We start from the raw sequence: 17149 nt of genomic DNA, 5'->3' as shown, positions 1-17149 counted from the left end.
ACATGCGAGTGTGGGAAACCCTGTCTGCAACTTCCAGTTTCTGGAAACAAGCCAGCAAGTATTGGTGGAGGGCCCATTCCATGGCCCGCACATCTGGAGGATGAGAGAATGAGCGTGTGTTCGCAAGGAGCTCAGCCTCCGCGGGATATGGTAGAGCGCAGCCCCCACGCACCATTCAGAGTCAACACAAACTGGGAAATAGAAGGAGAGCTCCCTAGAACCATTGAAACTCAGGGGAGGAAGCAGTTGATTCTGACTGGGTGAATCAGGGCAGCCTTTACATGGACTTCATTCTCAGGCAACAAAGCGTCATGGAAAGTTTTGAGCTGCTGGGGGATTCCCATTGAGAAAGATTGCGCTCTGGCTGGTGAAGACACTCCACAGGCATGTCTGACTGCCCCTGACTTCACAAGGGGGGAGGGAGGATCAGGCATCAGCCAAACCATCACCTTCCAACCGTCTTTACCCATTCTAACACCAACCACCCTTCACACGGCTTCTCAGTACCCTGCTTCTCAGCGAGGTTCCGAAATGTCTCACACTGGCCTCACAGAGCTCACAGGCAATACCTGAGATTGTGGGGTTCATTAGGGAAGTTGACGGTTACAATTCAGGATCCGAAATGTTCAGGGTCCAATGTTCTTGGGTCAAGACAGCCTCTTTTCAGGCACACCCACAGGCAGGTCTCCCTCGTCCTTAGTCTCTCGGCCACATGGCCCCTTGGCCTCTGCCCTGCCTAGACAATGTTGCAAAACTCTTTGAAGGTTGCTAAGAAAGGCCCAAAGGGAAGGCCACTGCCATGAGCCTTAGCCCAGAGTGTTGACCTCTAGTTCCACACGTCAGCAAACCTAACTAACTTCTCCAATTCAGTGCCTAGAGGGACCCCACTCCACAAGACTTTCACAAGTGCTCTGCCCGAAGACTTTCAACTTTGCTTGTCTGGTAGGCCAGGAAGCCCCCTCGCTGTTCCACGCTGCTGTCACTCCTCTGGCCCCGCTCACTCGCAGCTTTCTGTCCCTGGATCAAGGAGGTCCAATGTGCAGGGACCTCAGATTCAAAGCATGCGCTCTCCTCCTGGCTGGTCTTGCTTGATGCTAGTGAGATCTGCCTTCCTGCTTCTGAGGTGGCTCAGTTCACACTCAGCAGGATGGCAAAGTTGATCCTCACATGAGAATTCCAAGTTTTTACAATCACAGTTAACTTTGTGAACAGTCACTCACAACTGAGTCATACAACCCACCTTCTCTTTCCTGGACCCACCAAAATGACAAAAGCCCTTTGGTGGGAGTTACACAGACTATGGAGTGAAGAGTCAAATCGAGTCATTCATTACCTCACAAGAGATGACCAATGAATGGCTAAGAGTGATTCGATGGGTGGGTGAATGGCTGGATGGACACACAGAAAGGCAGACTAGAAATAGGTAGATCACCTAGGCTTCCGTTGAGATGTCCCAAGAGAAAGATGGTGGGCATCTGAGTTAAGACCATGAGACTGGAGAAGAGTTCTTTTGGATGTACAGTCCACCTCTGCCCCTCTAGACCTGTGGCCCACAGCAACGAGGGTGAGCTTTTATGGGCACAAATGGGTTTTACCATTCCTTTGTTCAAAACCTTTCAGTATCTCCCCATTGCTACAAGGTGCCTCAGGACAAGGCCCTGGCCAAACTCTCCAACCTCATGCCCCTTTTCCACTCATGTGCTCTTCGTTTTGCTTCTCTCTGACACTATGTTATGTCCACTCCTAGAATATTCTGTCTCCCCCACTCCCCAGATCCCCTTCCTCTTGTTCACCCCAATACCACCCACCATTTGGGGCCCAATTTATGTGTCACCTCTTCAGGGAGGTCACCCCTGGCCTACAGGCTCGCCCCACTCTGCTCTCATATGGTCCCAATGCCCTGTGCTGCCCCATCCCAACACAAGAATTGTGATGACGTGTCATCTAGTCTGATATCTGTTCAATATCACTCCCCATTCGAATAGCCAGTTGCCCCCACATCACTAAAACCGCTGTATCTAGTCTAATTAATTAGGGCCTGATAGGACAGAGGGGAACTGCCCCCCTAGGATTTCCAAGGCCGAGGTCTTTATGGAAGGACTGCTCCGTCTTCCTCCTGCAGATCTGCTGGTGGATTCAAACCACTGATGTTCTGGTTATAGACAATGAGTGCTCAACTGCCATGCCATCGAGATGCTCCTGCAATAAACAGCACCGGGGGTGGGCATATCTCGCCTCCTCCAGCTTCCCAGCTGCCACAAGGCAGGAGCCTAACAAATCTCCATGGCCCATCCTCCTTCACCTGTGCTGACACCACCCCTTCCTCCCACCTCACTCTGCATCTAAGCTGAGCTCACTAATCTGTTGTGACGCCCACGCAGGCTTCTTAGGCAATACTGACAGGGAAGAGGGTTTCTTAGGAAGTCGGGCTCAGCAAACAGTAAGGAGAGCAGTCATTGTGCTCCTCAGCCAGTATCCAAGTCTCTCTGTAATTCTCAGCCTCCCTGTCAGCTTCCAGCCCCAGGCCTCAGTGCCCAGCTCCGCGGACAGGAATGATGCTGGCATTGGCCAGGTGACCGAAATCAACCTGCAGCCCTCACTCCCTTCCCTGAAGGCCAGGCCGTTATCACTCAGCCCAAAGCTCCAACTCTCTCAAATCACACAGGTAATCCTACTAGCCAAATCAGCCTCCATCCTGTGTTGTCTTATAAGCATAAATTACCCAGGACCCCACTTCATTAGCATAAATTATCGGGTGTAGCTCAAGGGGCTCACCAGAAAGAATGTAGTCCAGTCACTCTGGAAATGCAAAGCGCTTGGAAGCTACCTGTTAGGACAGGAGGAAAGGGCCAACAAAATTCTTTGTTACATACCTCCCTTCCTTCAGGTCTCTGTTCAAATGTTACCTCTTCCTGGAAGCCTTCCATGACTGCTCTTCACAAATTTAAATGTCCCCTGCCCTTTGTTAGTCATAGCTCTCCACACTTGTCTTTCTTTCTATATCTATAGCTCTCCTTTTGCATTTTGTTTTTTTGGGTTTTTTTTAACATTTTTATTTGCACATAATCCACATATCATACAATAGTTCAATCATATCAAGAAGAATTGTACAATCATCACCACAATCAAGTTTTAGAACGCAGCCCTCCTCCCCTCCCCATGGTAAAATGGCCTTTAGCACGAGCTGTATAATCACCATCGGGTCTAGTTCCATGCTTGCTTTTGCTTCCACATGCTCCTTGCCCTCTAACTGCATGGTTCTCTCTCTGCTCGAATAGAAGGTGCCTGCAGGCAGGAACCTCTTTTGTTTGGGTCACTGCTCGATCCCCAGCACCTAGCTCCGGGCCTGGTAGAGACTTTGGAAAATGTTTATAAATCATGTTTACTCTGGGTTAGCCCAACCCAGGGAAGATTCTCTCAAAAAAAAAAAAAAACCAAACAAACATGTTTGACCTAAGGACAAACAGAGGGACAGGCTTCCTGAAGACAGACAGCGAGCTTCAGCACGGCAGTGTACGTCTTGCGTGGCAGAAAGCGTCCCGCTCCATTGCTGTAGTGAGGGAAGCGGGCACGGGAGCTCACCTGCTGCACTACTCAGCAACATAGTCAGTGAAGTGAGAGCGCAGGCTGGCGCTTTTGAGTGGACGCGAGTTCATTCCGTGGCTGTTTTCAGCCAGCCAGACAGGTCTGTGAAGGGAACACTGATGACCCTGTCAGGTAAGTGGTGGGCTGCTAACCACAAGCAAGGTTGGTAGTTCAAACCCACTAGCCAGTTCTTGGGAGAAAGCTGAGGCTTTCTGCGCCCATCAAGATTAACAGCCTTGGAAACCCCAGATAGGGTTGCTATTTAAATCAGCTCCGTGGGAGTGGGTTTCCTCGTATTAAGAAGATGCAACCACTTGAGATCAAAAGTAGCTCCGACCCAAAGGGACGAAGTTCAGAAGTCACTTAGGACAAGAGGAGGAGTGGAAAGGGGCAACACAGGGCGGAAGTAGGATAGACGATGTTAACATCGGTGACATGAAACAAAATGCGTATGAACTGCTGACTGGAAAACCGATCTGCTCTGAACGCCTTCACTCAAGTCACAGTAAACGGATTTTGAAAAGCAGGAAAGAAAAGACCCTGCCCCCACAGCATCCAGGTTAGTGGCTGGGCTCTCAGAGCCCCTGGGACAGACGGACACACACACACACACACACACACACACACACTCACTCACTCACTCACTCACTCCACCCCTGCCTGCCTTGCACATGTGTCCTAGAGCCAGCGCACACCCGGCCACAGCTCAGAGCTGCTCTTCCCAGCAGGTTCCCAGCAGGTTCTGCGCTTCCCTCGTTCTGGTGCGTTGAGAATACTGCTCGGTTCTGCCAGCCCCCTGGGCTCACACTGGGAACACTGATGACACTGATTACCCTCCTTGAGGGCAAAGGCAGCCGCCGGGAGGCGTGCCCAGAGCCAGGATGGCGGCAGCTGGCACTCACGGGCTTTTTCCGCCACAGGCTTTGCCTAAGCAGATGTCGCTGGCGAGCCACTCCCCTTCTGTGCTGATGACAGCAGCTAGACACAAACCCAGGGCTGGGGAGAGAATCCTGTGGCCCAAGGTGCTCGGAAACTTTCCCACAGCTCCTCACCCCCACCCCTCCTACCATCTCCCTCCTGCCCACCCTCCCTTCCTCCTCTACCTTCCTCCTCGCCATCCTCATGTTGTCTTCCTCTGTTTGCCTTCAGTATTCCAAATGTCAGTTGCCTTTTGTTCACGTGTGAATGAAACAGCCCCGTGTGGCTTGCACCTAGTGGAAACTTGCTTAGGAGAACAAGCAGTCTCCAAGCCCCGCCCCCGTCCCCAGCCTGGCCCAGGGCTCCTGTCCCCTCCTTAGCATGCTGCCTTGTTCGCCTTACAGGGCTGGCCCTGTTGCCCCCTTTCTGATGGCCATTCAGCTAATCCCACTGGGGGAAAGCCTTGTCTTCCGAAGGCATGCTAGGCACAAAGGCCTTTCTCCTGTTATCATCCACAGAGCCATGCACAGCCCTCACGAATTAGGTGGTGTGTGTTGTGTTTAACAATAACCTGGAGAGAATTAAACACAGCTTGTTAAAATGAAGACATTTCTAAGCAAGCCTGCAATAAGCCGATTAAGCTGACGCCTGTTGTTGAATCTCAAGGCTGGAATGACCTGCGGGTCCTGAGACGTTGACTGTTTAGCATGAGGACGTGCTACGACTGGCAGGCCCCTGCATTCAAGCTGGCGCTGAATTTGAGCGCCACCGGGTAAATGGCAGAAACAACCCCACTCACGTCAGGTCGATTCTGACTCCTAGTGGCCCTTTAGGACTGAGTAGAATGGCCCCAGAGGGTTTTCAAGACTACAAACTTTACAGGCTTATTCGCGCCGCCAACCTTGTAGCTAGTGGTCATGCACTGGGCCATCATCAGCCATGTAGCTGCTTACCAACACTTGCAGGCCATTCAAAGTATGACCACCGCACCCGAGACACTCGGCTGCCTTCTGCTTCTGTGCAGACAGGCCGACTTTCTCCGAACACCCATGGTTCCATCACACGCAGAGCCACGTCTCTCAGCTAGTGCCACAGGGAAGTCAGCCACACTGGTGACCGGGCTCTGGGAGACCGGTGTTGGGAGAATGGGACCCAGACACTGGCAGGTAGGTGGCAGGAGAGGACAGAGGGGCAAGGATAGGGTGTGTTCCAGGAGGGGACACAGTGAGGTCCGGCTAAGCCCAGAGATCTGGGAAAGAGAGGCAGGCAGGGGTGTGCAGACCCTTGGGGATTGAAGAGCCAACATGACCAAGGAGACAGTGCAGGAGTGAGGGTGAGGGTGACAGTCAGCTAATAAGGAAGTGTCCGTGAGCACGGCTGCGCTGCAGTGGGTATGCAGGAAATGGTTTACTAAACAACTGTGTGCTGAAATACAGGAGCCAGTGTGAAGGTTTCTTTAATAGCCGCAGCCTCAGGAGCGCCCCCAGCTGACTCGTCTCTTCCTCTCTCTCTCCAGGACCAGCTCTCAGAGCCCCGCTCCCCGGCCAATGGCGACTACAGGGACACTGGGATGGTTCTGGTGAACCCCTTCTGTCAGGAAACGCTGTTTGTGGGGAACGACCAAGTGTCTGAGATCTAAATGCAGCGGCCAGCCCTTTTCGTCTCTAAATTATAAATATACAAATACACATCTATATTACAAATATAACCTTTGTGTAACCCTGACTTAATGAAAAACATTTTCGGCTTTTTTTTCCTAAGACTTGTCAACATCTTTTTTATAAGTGTGGTTTAAAGAAACTTTACAGGACGATTCTCGGCTTTATAAAATAAAGGTATTTCTAAGCAAAGCAGTTGCATCGATTGCTTCTCTTGATAGCAGTGCTTGAGCCAGTAGGGGTCGCCGCAGCCCCAGACAGGTGAGGTAAGAGACTAGCCTCCTACTTACAGCGTTCTCAACCTTCCTCGTGTCGAGAGGGTTCCTCATGTGTGGTGACCCCCCAACCAGGAAAATATTTTTGTGACTACTTCATAACTGTCATTTTGCTACTGTTATGAATCAGGCGACCCCTGTGAAAGGGTCGTTTGACCCCCAAAGGGGTCTCGACCCCCAGGTTGAGAACCCCTGCTCCAGCACTTTAAGGTGTTGCAGTGGTCAAGTGTGGTTCTCGAAGCTCAGAGACCTTGTGATTTGATGTGACCCATTCCCTGCCCCTTTGTATGCATAGCAGTGAGGGAATCGGACAGCAGAATCATGCCCCCCAACCCCTTCTCACCCCAGAAGACTGGGCCCCCTGAGCCTCACCAACTGCTGCCGTGTGTAATTCCATCCAAGTGACTGGAGGCAAGCCGGCCGGTGCTCCATGGGGGATCCCAGGGAGGATGTCGACAAGTCCCACGACCACCTCCCTGTAACCGTCCACAGCATCTTCGGGGGGGATGTGGGGGGCAGCATGAGCATCTACTGTGCCAACTACCGACTGCCGCTCCCTGGTGGAGAAGGCTCCCCTTGAAGCACCCCCTCCATCACCCACATCTATATCAGACCCTCACGCCTTTTTCTTGGAGGGTTAGAGGCCCCTCTCAGCCCACCAGCTTCAGAGGGTTTCAGAGATGGGGTTCAGAGTGTGTTTTCACAACAAAGAAATTGAATTGTGCCCCTGAAAACATGTTTGGGGGAGGTCTGTAATTTTAGAACCCTCCTCCTGTGATCTTAAACGAAAAGGAAGTGTGCCAAAGTGAATCGCATGGGAGAAGGCATCCATTAGCTCCCCTCTGGCCTTGCAGTCCTGTGGGTGAGCTGGGGCCAGGATCGGCCCGGCCATCCAGCTGTGGGCTTCTTGGAAGCCGCTTCCCTCTGCGCGTCCTGCTCCACCCGCATCCAGCAGGGCTAACAGGGTCAGACCTCAGAGACATGAGGACTTGCAGAGATGGGCTGCGTGTCTGCAGTTTCATTGTGCTTTTTCTAATGAATAGGGACTGGGTGGGAAGAAAGCTGCTTTGATGCTTCCCTTCTCTAACAGAAAAATAGTTTGATAGTATATTTTGAATATAGATGCTATTATAGTCAGACCGGGAATTAAACTTGAATGTTGGCTCATATGTCAGTGTTGTTGCTGTGGTCTTTTTGTCATAAATTCCTCCTTTCGACCTACATTTTCCTTTAAAAACGATATAAAGATGGCCTTGAAAAATGTATGTTCTCAGTGTCGTATGAACCGACGTCACCTGCGTTTGGTGGCTGTCGCCACTCTTCACAGACTCACACAAAAGTAGGTTTGGTCTTGCTTCGAGGTTCACTTTCTAACGTGCAGTGCTGTCTGGCTTTTTTAACCTGATTTCTGTCAGCTATTGCATTTAACATATCAGTGTGTGTGTGTGTGTCTATTCGTAGAGAGAAATCTGTAAAGTAAAATTCTATATATATAATATATGTAATCGAAGGTGCATATGTTATATATACATATGTGGATGTATGACTTATTTTTCCTTATCCACGGAATTCAGCTACCGTGTATATATAAATAAACTTATTTTATTAGCCAGAGGATTCAGTTGCTAAGACATTTTGTGTTCTTTTCATTTTGAAGTAGCTGCCTCAAACAGTAAGTACCAACAGCACCACATTAGGTCCGTCTTTCTTTTTTCATTCTGATTTCAGAACAAAACGGGGTTTTCTGAGTGTGATGACCTCATAAGATTTGCGATTTATCATTTGTGAAAACTAATCCTTCAGCATCTGTTCATAATTTCGCCGAAAGGTAACCCTCTCTCTGAGCTCTTTGGAGAGATTGGCGTCCCTCCCTCCTCATTCTCCCTGTCCTGGGGCTCTGGAGTCCACCTGCCCAGTGAGGGTGACGCCGTGTAGAGAATGACCCACGTCACCTTCGCAAGCAGCTTAATCCATCTCTTAGACCCTTTTCCTACATGCAGAATTCACAACAGTGCAGATCCGTGCACCGGTCAAATCGCTGGGTGCCATGGAGTCAATTCCGAATCACAGCGCCCATGAGACAAAGTGAAACTTCCCCTGGCGCTTTCTTGGTTGATGTTTCAATGGAAATGGGTCAACAGGACCATCAGAGTGCGTTCAAATGACTCGCTTTTGGGTCAGTGGCCAAGCACATAGCTGTTGTGCCCGACAGGGCTGCTGATGATAAAAACAAAAACAAAGTAAAGAGTAAGTCAAGTCCGTGCCAGCTCCTAGCAGCCCCGTGGAAAGTTTCCACTGCTGTAAGTCTCTCCAGGGCGGCCAGCCAGCCTCAGCTTTCCCCCACAGAGCGGCTAGGGAGTTTGAACCACCAACCTTACAGTTGGCAGTCCGATGCCCAACCCACCAGGGCTCCGTGATTTCATGGGCCCTCTGAGCACCACAGCGAGAATGCCGGAGGATGCCAGCAACCTTTCCTTGGTCGCGTCACCTGTGGCTCAAAGGACTCGCACTAAAATGCCCCTCATGCCATCTCAGAGGGACGAAGGAGAGGAAGTGTGGGCCCCAGGCAGCAGTGGGGAAGCGCTCGCTGACTACTCTTGCAGGTGAGCAGAGGATTTCCTCTGGCTGTGAGCCAGCCTTGGAGCAGGGAGACAGCTCTCAGGGTGGAGGCAGAGGGGTCGGAAGAAGCCAGTGGACTGTGAATCAGAAGAGGCAGCTCTGCTCCTTTCTGGACAGGAGACCTCGGCAAAGTCCTGGCGGCCCTCAGGGGCCTCATAAAACAGGGACAAGGACAATTGCAGGGCGTGTGAGGATCCCACGTAGCTGTGCAGTGTACCCCAAATGGTGTGGGAACCCTGTAGCTATCTCCCAACGTGGAAAAGCCAGTGGAGCAAGGTGTGGAAGCCACACACTGGGGGGGTACTCAGTATTCACCAGAAATTGGCTGCCTTTCCCTCTCACTTAAAATCTGTTCCCCCAGAACCTCGATCAATACTCCGCTCTGTGTCACCTGGTTCCCTGGTCCCTCCAGGGTGAGACTTGAGTCAGTGAGTTAGGTGTCCTCGATGAGGGTGGCAGTGGGAGTGGAGGTTCCTGGGGGCCAGGAGAAGGAACGGATGAGTGCCCTGTGGGAATGACTGCCTCCGAACTGGGAAGGGCCTTAGACAGCTGCCTAAGAAGCCTCACACCTGCCATTTTCCAGCAGATGGGGAGGCAGGGCTGTGGATGGTGTCTGTAGCGCACCCAGGACCCAACATGTGCGGGACCAGAATCTGCTCGAGTCCCCTTAGGTAGCACAGTAGAACCAGCCCAGCACCATGTGGGCAATTAAGGCCAGGGTGCAGAAGGTTGGCAAAGACCAAGCAGCTAATGCCCAGCAGACCTGGATCCCATCCAGCTGGATGGACCCTCTACCACAGCAGGCCCTCTGTGAGCACACCTCCCAGTTCTGAAAGACGCACTCCAAGACCAGCCTGCCCATCTGCCCCCAGGAAGCGGGCTTGCAGCACAGAAGTAAGACCACAAGAAGAAAGATGCCAGGCAGGGGCCTGCTGCTGCCGCCAGGAGTGCAGAGAGGGAAGGAGGCAGCAGGCTGGGTTTGTCCCCCTGGAGTTTGGAGCTGCCTCCCTTCACTGGTCCACATCCATTTCCACCCTCCATTCCCTGTGCAGGTGTGCAGGCACTTAAGACCACCCACACAAGCGGGCATGGAGACAAAGCCTGGGATACCTGGATAGAGTTCAGGCTCGGTTACTCTCCTTATGAGCTGAGGCCCCACCTCAGTTTACTCATCTCTACAAGGGGGCTGCCTGAGACCTGTCCTTCACTCTCTTCGGGAAGGAGAGCCTGTAAACACACCTGACCCAGCTTCACAAGCCCAGAGGTAGCAGAGGTGGCAGCGTCCCCACCCCCACCCCCATCCCCCACACCAGCTGAATAATCTGAGAGGCCAACCCGTGACCCTGCAGAGAATGCATGAGGGCCTGTCTGCGCACAGCCCAGCGGGCTTGTTTCCCTTTCAGCCCAGTGAATGAGGGAAACTCGTGGAAGCAGCAAACAAAGCAGCCTGGCGATAGGGAAGCTTCCAGAAAGGATTGTGACCAAGTCACAGGACACTGGGGCTGGAATCCCAAATCCATTGGCTTCTGTAAGTCCTCCAGTCATGGCAGAGGCCGAAGGGGTGAAGAGTGAGAGGCGAGTGGTGGTGGACGCAACCCCCAGCGCCAGCTCCAGCATGTCCCTCCAGAGGCGCCGGACAGCCTTCAGGGGGACTCAGCCATCATCTCCCTTGGAGAGCTCTCCAGGCTCCAGGGTCAATGCCAGGGGCAGCCTGGCCCGGTCACCTGTGGTCTATGTAGGGACAACACATACTGGGCGCACAGGCAGCCAGGGTGCCCGACTGACCTGTCGGTCCCTGGGCATCAGCAGCATCTTCCTGCAGGGCCTGCGGAGCTCAGGCGTGGCCACTGCACCTGTCCCAGACCTGGAGGGGTCCCACAGTGCTGCCGAGGACCTGGGCGCCTGCCTGGTGGAATACACGGCCAAGGTGCACACCCTGGAGCGGGTCAACCAGGATCTGGAAATGCAACTGCGGGAGCTCCTGGGAAGCAAAGCCAAAGCCTCCGGAGACTGGGGGCCCCTCAGGGCCACTTGGGCCAGCAGCTGCCAGCAGGTGAGTGCCTGGGCCCTGCTGCCTTTGCAGAGGGTCTGCAGGGGGTACTGAAGGCTGCCTGCTGGTCCTTATCAGGGAGGCTGAGGGCTGGGGCAGGGGAGTGGGGAGCCCACCGCAAACGCTCAAATTCTCCTGCTGAACGTATGCCTGAATGGCCATTAGGACTGTGACAGAGTGGCTGCCCTGTCCAGAGGCTTATCAGGGCCATGGCCAGGGCCACACGAGCTCCTGCCCTGGCTTCCTCTCCTGGAACGTTCACAAACCACATGTGCCGTGGGTCTTTCACAGACTGTGTTCGTCCGCTGAGAAACCGAGACGCCAAGAAGTTAAGCAGCAAACCTCAGCTCACCCGGCTAAAATGGGCGCGGGAGCTGCCATTTGAACCCAGCAGTGTCCATCTTCTAAACTCGCCCTTGTCCCCACCCCCTGGGCTGCCTGTGTGAACTTTTACAAATGCAATCCTGCAAAATTGATGGGATATTAAAAAGGGTCGAAATATTGGCCGGGGGGGTTGGGGGGGCGTATCCACCTGTAACACTGTTATCTGATGGAAATGTTCTATGAGCCGCAGAGAGAATTCCCAAGTTTCCATTACGCACAGTTTAAAAAAGCAAAATTAACAGGTGAAATTAATTTTAATCTGATACTTTATTCAACTACTCTACCCAAGATGTTATCATTTTGACATGTAATCAAAATAATGAGCACATTACTGAGATAAGTATGGTTCCCTTGACTTCTAGCTGACAGATCAGCGGTTCGAATCTGCCCGGCAGTGCTAAGGACGCAAGATCTGGTGATCTTTAGCTGGAAGATTAACCCATTGCCTCTATTCTAACTCAGGGCTACTCTGGAGGACAGAGCTTCAATCATACTATTAACAAACTACTAACCCAGTTATGGTCTCTATAGATTTACTTTAATTCGGGATTTTATATACAGAAAATTATACAAAATGCAAACAAGAAGCAAGCAAAACAAAACCCAACAACAATGACAAAACAAAAGGGAGAAAAACCTCAATTCAAAAGTAAGCAGAAAATAATAAAAACTTAAACAGATCAAATGATGAGGTAGTACATTTTAACCTAACTGCACCTGCCACACTCTGCTTGCAACGTTGTCTGTCTGGTAGCATAGCTATTGATAACCCTGGACTGGAGTGCGAGGAGACTCATCGGAGGCTTCATGCACGTAGGGACCCTGCAAATGGGCTTTGGGCTTCCCCTGTCATCCATAGTCTTCTGCAAAGTGAGTGCTCGTAACTTAAGCTCTGATGCTATTCCCTTCTTGGATTGGGATTTTATTGTTTACAATCCTTGGATCACACTGGGCTGGTGTGCTTCTTCCAAAGGCTGTAATCTTTAGAGGAGCAGAACACTCCGTCTTTCTCCTGGAGCAGAAAGTGGGTTTGAACCACGGAGTCTTTGCTTAGCAGCCAAGTGCTTAACTGCTGCGCCATGGGGCTTCTCTTCCATACTTCTAGAAACCATCTGGAGTACAGTTCTACTCTGAGACACGTGGGAATTCCACAACAATGGGTTGCATTCAAATGGAAATTCCTGCAGTCTTTGAAATGTCCTCGCTCTTCATTGTCCTGTCTGGAAGCCACTAGCTTTGAGCATTTGTGGCTTTGAGCATTTGGAATGTCCTTGGATGAGTTGGCTTGGACTTATGGTGACCCTGCCCAGCCGAGTCCGGCCCTGCCTGCTCTGGCTCCATGCTCTGCGGTGTTGCAGCCGCTGTGTCGATCCATCTCATTTACAGTCTGCCTCGTGTCCACTGACCCTGTGCTTAGCAAACACCAGCTAATGCAATCGAGTACTTGGGCTTGCTCCTTATTTAATTGCCATTACCTTCCATTGAAGTCGCCACCTGTACCTGGTGGCTACAGTGTTGGTCAGAGCCAGACAAAGGGGTTCCCTTTCCAACCTGCTTTCCCTGCTCTCCTGGCGACGCCAGGAGTGCCAAGCTCATTGTCTACCTGACCTAGGAGTGCAGTCAGCATCGCACAGTGCTTCCGGGCTTGCTGCAGGTGGTGGGTTTCTCCCCCTCCACATACTGGCCTTGGGGTCCCTCTGAGCTAAGCCAGTCTCTAACCTCATCAGGAGCTGCCAGCTCGGCCTCCTTGCCTGAGGGCCCACCATGCAGCCCTAAGAGGAGGTCACTCTGCCTTTCACATGTGGGGGCAGACCTGGCTCAGCAGACGCGCACATTTCGAATGGGATGTGCCTCCCATTTCAGCCCAGGCTGCTGCTGGGTCCTTTCCTGTCAGAGCCAGGCGTCTTCCCAGGCCTTCTCCCCAGTGCTCTGCGCTGTCAGGGAGAGCCAGGGCCCTAAATCCTGTCCAGCCCAGCATGCTCCCCAACAGTCCTGGTATCAAATATCTGTGCCCCACAAAGCTACATGTTCTGAAATTTCGGCATCTTCCAGGCAGTTTCGTGTACCCAGATACCACACAGATGTTTCATGAGAAATCCCAGTTTCTCAATCAAAAGATATGGGCATAACTGTTCTGCATTGTCAGCAGATACTGACTGACCTGCTCTGGCTCCTTCTCGCTAGTGGGGCGGCTCGGCCTGCATTTTCCCATCTGTAAAGGGGACATGATGGTGCCTTGGATCATCCAGCACAGTGATTCTCAACCTGTGGGTCGTGACCCCTTTGGGGGGGTAAATGACCCTTTCACAGGGGTCACCCGATTCATAACAGTAGCAAAATTATAGTTATGAAGTAGCAACGAAAATAATTTTATGATTGGGGATCACCACCACGTGAGGGGCTGCCCGAAAGGGTCGTGGCATTAGGAGGATTGAGAACCACTGGGCTAGCTCGTCCATAGAGACACACGATGCCTGCTTGCTGCCTGTTGTGGTCATTGCTGTGTGCTGACGAGCCAATGCCAGCTCCTAGTGACCCTGGGGAGCAGAGAACTTCCCCATCAGGGTAAAATCTTGACAGGAGCAGATGGTTAGGCCCTTTCTTCCAGAGAGCCACCGAGGGATTTGAACCACCAACCTTTCAGTTAACTGCTAAGCAGTAACCATGATGGCCCAGAGGCACCTCAAAGGCTAGAGAAGGCAGTGAGCGCAGCCCTGGAGCAGTGCTGGTGAGGGCTGGCCACCAAACACTTCAGCTCGTGGCCACGGCTGGGCAGAGTCCCACGGGGCATCACTTGCCTCCTGGTTCAGGGAGGATGGGATTCTGCACAGGGGTCTCTGCTCTTGCTGTGCTTTGTAAACCCTGGGCCCTGAAGATACCGTTCGAGCCCCGCGTCAGGACAGAGTTGTCGTTTCTGCATTGGACAGCTCAGACTCCCAGCCTGCACTGGTCTCGGTTCCATTCATCAGAACCAAAGAAAGCACGCACGATGTTCCTTGGCTATAGTGAAACTGACCCCACAGCACCTTCTGGTCCTCACTGTATGAGCAGAAGATGGCCTCTGTGTTCTGGCAGAGTGGGGGGCTGCTGGTACACCCCTCTGGGCTGCTGGGCTACCGAAGCCCAAGGCTCTTGTTGCTCTGCTGACACTCTGAATTCTTGCATGGAAGCCACCTTTCAAACCCTGTCTCTTCACGACACTCCCTCTTCCCACCGGCCACCTGCCACGCCCTCCTGGTCCGTCAGTCCTGGGAAGCCCTCCCTGGTTGGCTTGCACTCCCCAGGGCGCAGGCACTGTGCCTGAGGTCTCAAGGCAAGCTGACCCTGGCTGAATCCCCCAATGGGCTGAACTGCCTGTGGACCTCTGGGGGACTTCCACCCCTCCTCCTTCACCAAGAGTCCTGGGAAGGGGTCATCAGAGAGCAGGCTGAGCTGGGAAATCCATTTCAGTGGTTCTTTCTGAGCTCCCGCTGGGGAAGCCACGGGGACATCCAGACCACATGGCAAGCATACAGTCCCTTGATGTCTGCCACCTTGGTGGCTGTGGGAGGAGCGCCTGCTTTCTGAGCAAGGCAAGTGTTGGGAAGGAGGCAGGCGGTGGGTTCCCCACCACACTCAGAGAGCTCCAGGCCATCCTGGGGGAGAGGGCCCTCTGCTGTGATCCCACCCCCACCCCATCTCCACCCTGAGCTGCTCCCCTCTGGATGAGGAGATGGAGACCACGTCCGCCCAGGAAAATAAGGAAGTGGGCTCAGAAAGACCCAAATAACCGGCTGCCAGCCGCTGTGCGGAGAGGCACGGTGCAGGCTGTCACCCAGCCCTCGGGTGAGCACAGGGCAGGAGAGTTCTCTGTAACAGATGGAAGGAAAAGGCTGGGGCAGGTGTGCTCCACACGGGTGCACTGTCTAAGGCTGCGAGGCCTGGGAGGTGGCCCATGGGCTCCCCCAGCGCCCTCTCACAGGGCCCCGAGTGGCCCGGGCCCTTGCTGTTGGTTTGTGGAATCAATTCCAACTCACGGTGACGCGTGGAACAGTACCGCCTGGCTCCCTAGGGAGAAGGTCACGGGGGGGGGGGGGATGGTGTTTCCCCCAAGGAGTCCTGGTGGTTATGCCTTGGGCTGCTAAACTCAAGGTCAGCAGTTCTAAACCACCAGCCACTCCAAGGGAGAAAGATGGGGCTTTCTGCTCTCGTAGTAGTCTTGGAAGCTCACCGGGACAGTTCTTCCCTGCATGAGTGTGTCAGTTTGGGTCAGCATCGACTCCATGGCAGTGCGTTTTGTGTCCCCCACAGTGACTGCTGCATTCGAACTGCCACCCTGAGGGCTTACCCATCACACCATGCCTGGGGTTTCTCTCAAAAGCTCTCCATTCTTGCTGGGGGTGCGAGTGTCTGAAGGCACCGCAGAGCACGTGCCCAGATACTTGGAGCCTCGCCTCCCTCAGCCTGTCCAAGATTGGTTCTTGGCTCCCCACTCCTTCACCTTCTGGAACCACATGACCCTCAGAACGCCCGCCCACCCTCATACAGCAACCACTCCCAACAAGGCCACGGCATGGGAAGGGTCAGGGTGGCACCTCGTGGTGGGCATGGTGGCAGCTGTCCCTTAGAGAGGTGAAGGAATAGAGGGTCAAGTCCCTTGCCCACTCGACCTATATGTAGCCTGGCACGGAGGTTGCGATACTCCTGACAGGGCAGGGGTGGTTAGGGTCACCATCTTCCACGAGTGGGATGGTGGGTCCATAAGAAGCAAGCTTGGAAGTGAGACACAATCTGTCACATCAGTGCAGCAGCTGGGGGGGGGGGGGAATACAGTAGCTGGGGGTAGGGGGAGGGAAGTCCAGCTGTTGGTGGGCCTGCGTGTCATGAGCTTGAGGGTAAAGAACATCCCTCTGCCGCAGAAAGCACGTCATTAAATAGCAAATTAAAACATCACAACGGACAGCTCCTTCCTCTTCTCATATTGTTGATACCCCCTACTGATCGGCCAGTTTATCCTACTGTGGTTGGGGCTCCTGATTCCTTCAGGGGCATCTGGGGACAGGTCTTGTTTTGCTAAGTAGTGCATGTCAGGTCCGGAGCAGACAAAGGCTGAGTCACACTTCTCGAAGCCTCTGAAGGCGCCCTTCCCAGCCACTCTCACCTCGCCACACGCAGGCTCTCTTAAAGATCAGTGGAAACCATCACCAATACAGCCAATCACCAATACAACAATCACCAATACAACCGCTCGCTCACAGCGAACCTGAAGACAGGTGCTTCACAGGGTTTTCTAGGGCTAGTTTTTCAGATGTAGATCACCACATCTTCCCCCTAAGGCCCTTCTGGGTGGACTTGGAGCTCCTTCTGGTTAGCAGCCAAGTGCATTATCCATTGGCACCCCTAAGGGCACCCAAGATATTGAGAAATGGGAAGTCAGGGGCATCCGTGAAAGAAAGAGCAAGGAGGAATTTGAAGCCAGACAGCCCTGAGCTCACACCCTGCATCCCATCACCACCACCACCCCTGACCACTCACTAGCCTGAACTTAGCTCTTCTTTGATCTCTTGAGCTAATGCCCTTGATAGAAGTTCTTCATTCCTCTCTCTCAGTCTGATTCTCACATGGGCAGCAAGGAGATGTTGATACTTCTGTGCCATGGTATCAAGGGGGAATCACCAGAC

At 52.9% G+C, this 17149-nt stretch overlaps 2 protein-coding genes across 6 annotated transcripts in view; both read left to right on the top strand.

Moving 5' to 3' along the window:
- TMEM108 (transmembrane protein 108) overlaps positions 1–6353 on the top strand; it is a 360974-nt gene extending 354621 nt beyond the window's left edge. For all 5 annotated transcript variants that reach the window (XM_075546920.1, XM_075546918.1, XM_075546917.1 and 2 more), the window contains one exon: positions 6020–6353. In XM_075546920.1, coding sequence (XP_075403035.1) covers positions 6020–6142 — 123 coding nt within the window. In that variant the 3' untranslated portion in view covers positions 6143–6353. The remainder of the gene's footprint in view (positions 1–6019) is intronic.
- Positions 6354–10598: 4245 nt separating this feature from the next.
- BFSP2 (beaded filament structural protein 2) overlaps positions 10599–17149 on the top strand; it is a 106982-nt gene continuing 100431 nt past the window's right edge. Inside the window, exon 1 of the mRNA XM_075547864.1 lies at positions 10599–11108. Within this exon, the coding sequence (XP_075403979.1) occupies positions 10599–11108 (510 nt within the window). The remainder of the gene's footprint in view (positions 11109–17149) is intronic.

Source organism: Tenrec ecaudatus, chromosome 4 (genome assembly GCF_050624435.1).
Source record: "Tenrec ecaudatus isolate mTenEca1 chromosome 4, mTenEca1.hap1, whole genome shotgun sequence".
In the NCBI taxonomy this organism is placed as follows: Eukaryota; Metazoa; Chordata; class Mammalia; order Afrosoricida; family Tenrecidae; genus Tenrec; species Tenrec ecaudatus.
The sequence above is the reverse complement of the archived record's forward strand: the minus strand, read 5'-3'. Positions and strand labels throughout refer to the sequence as shown.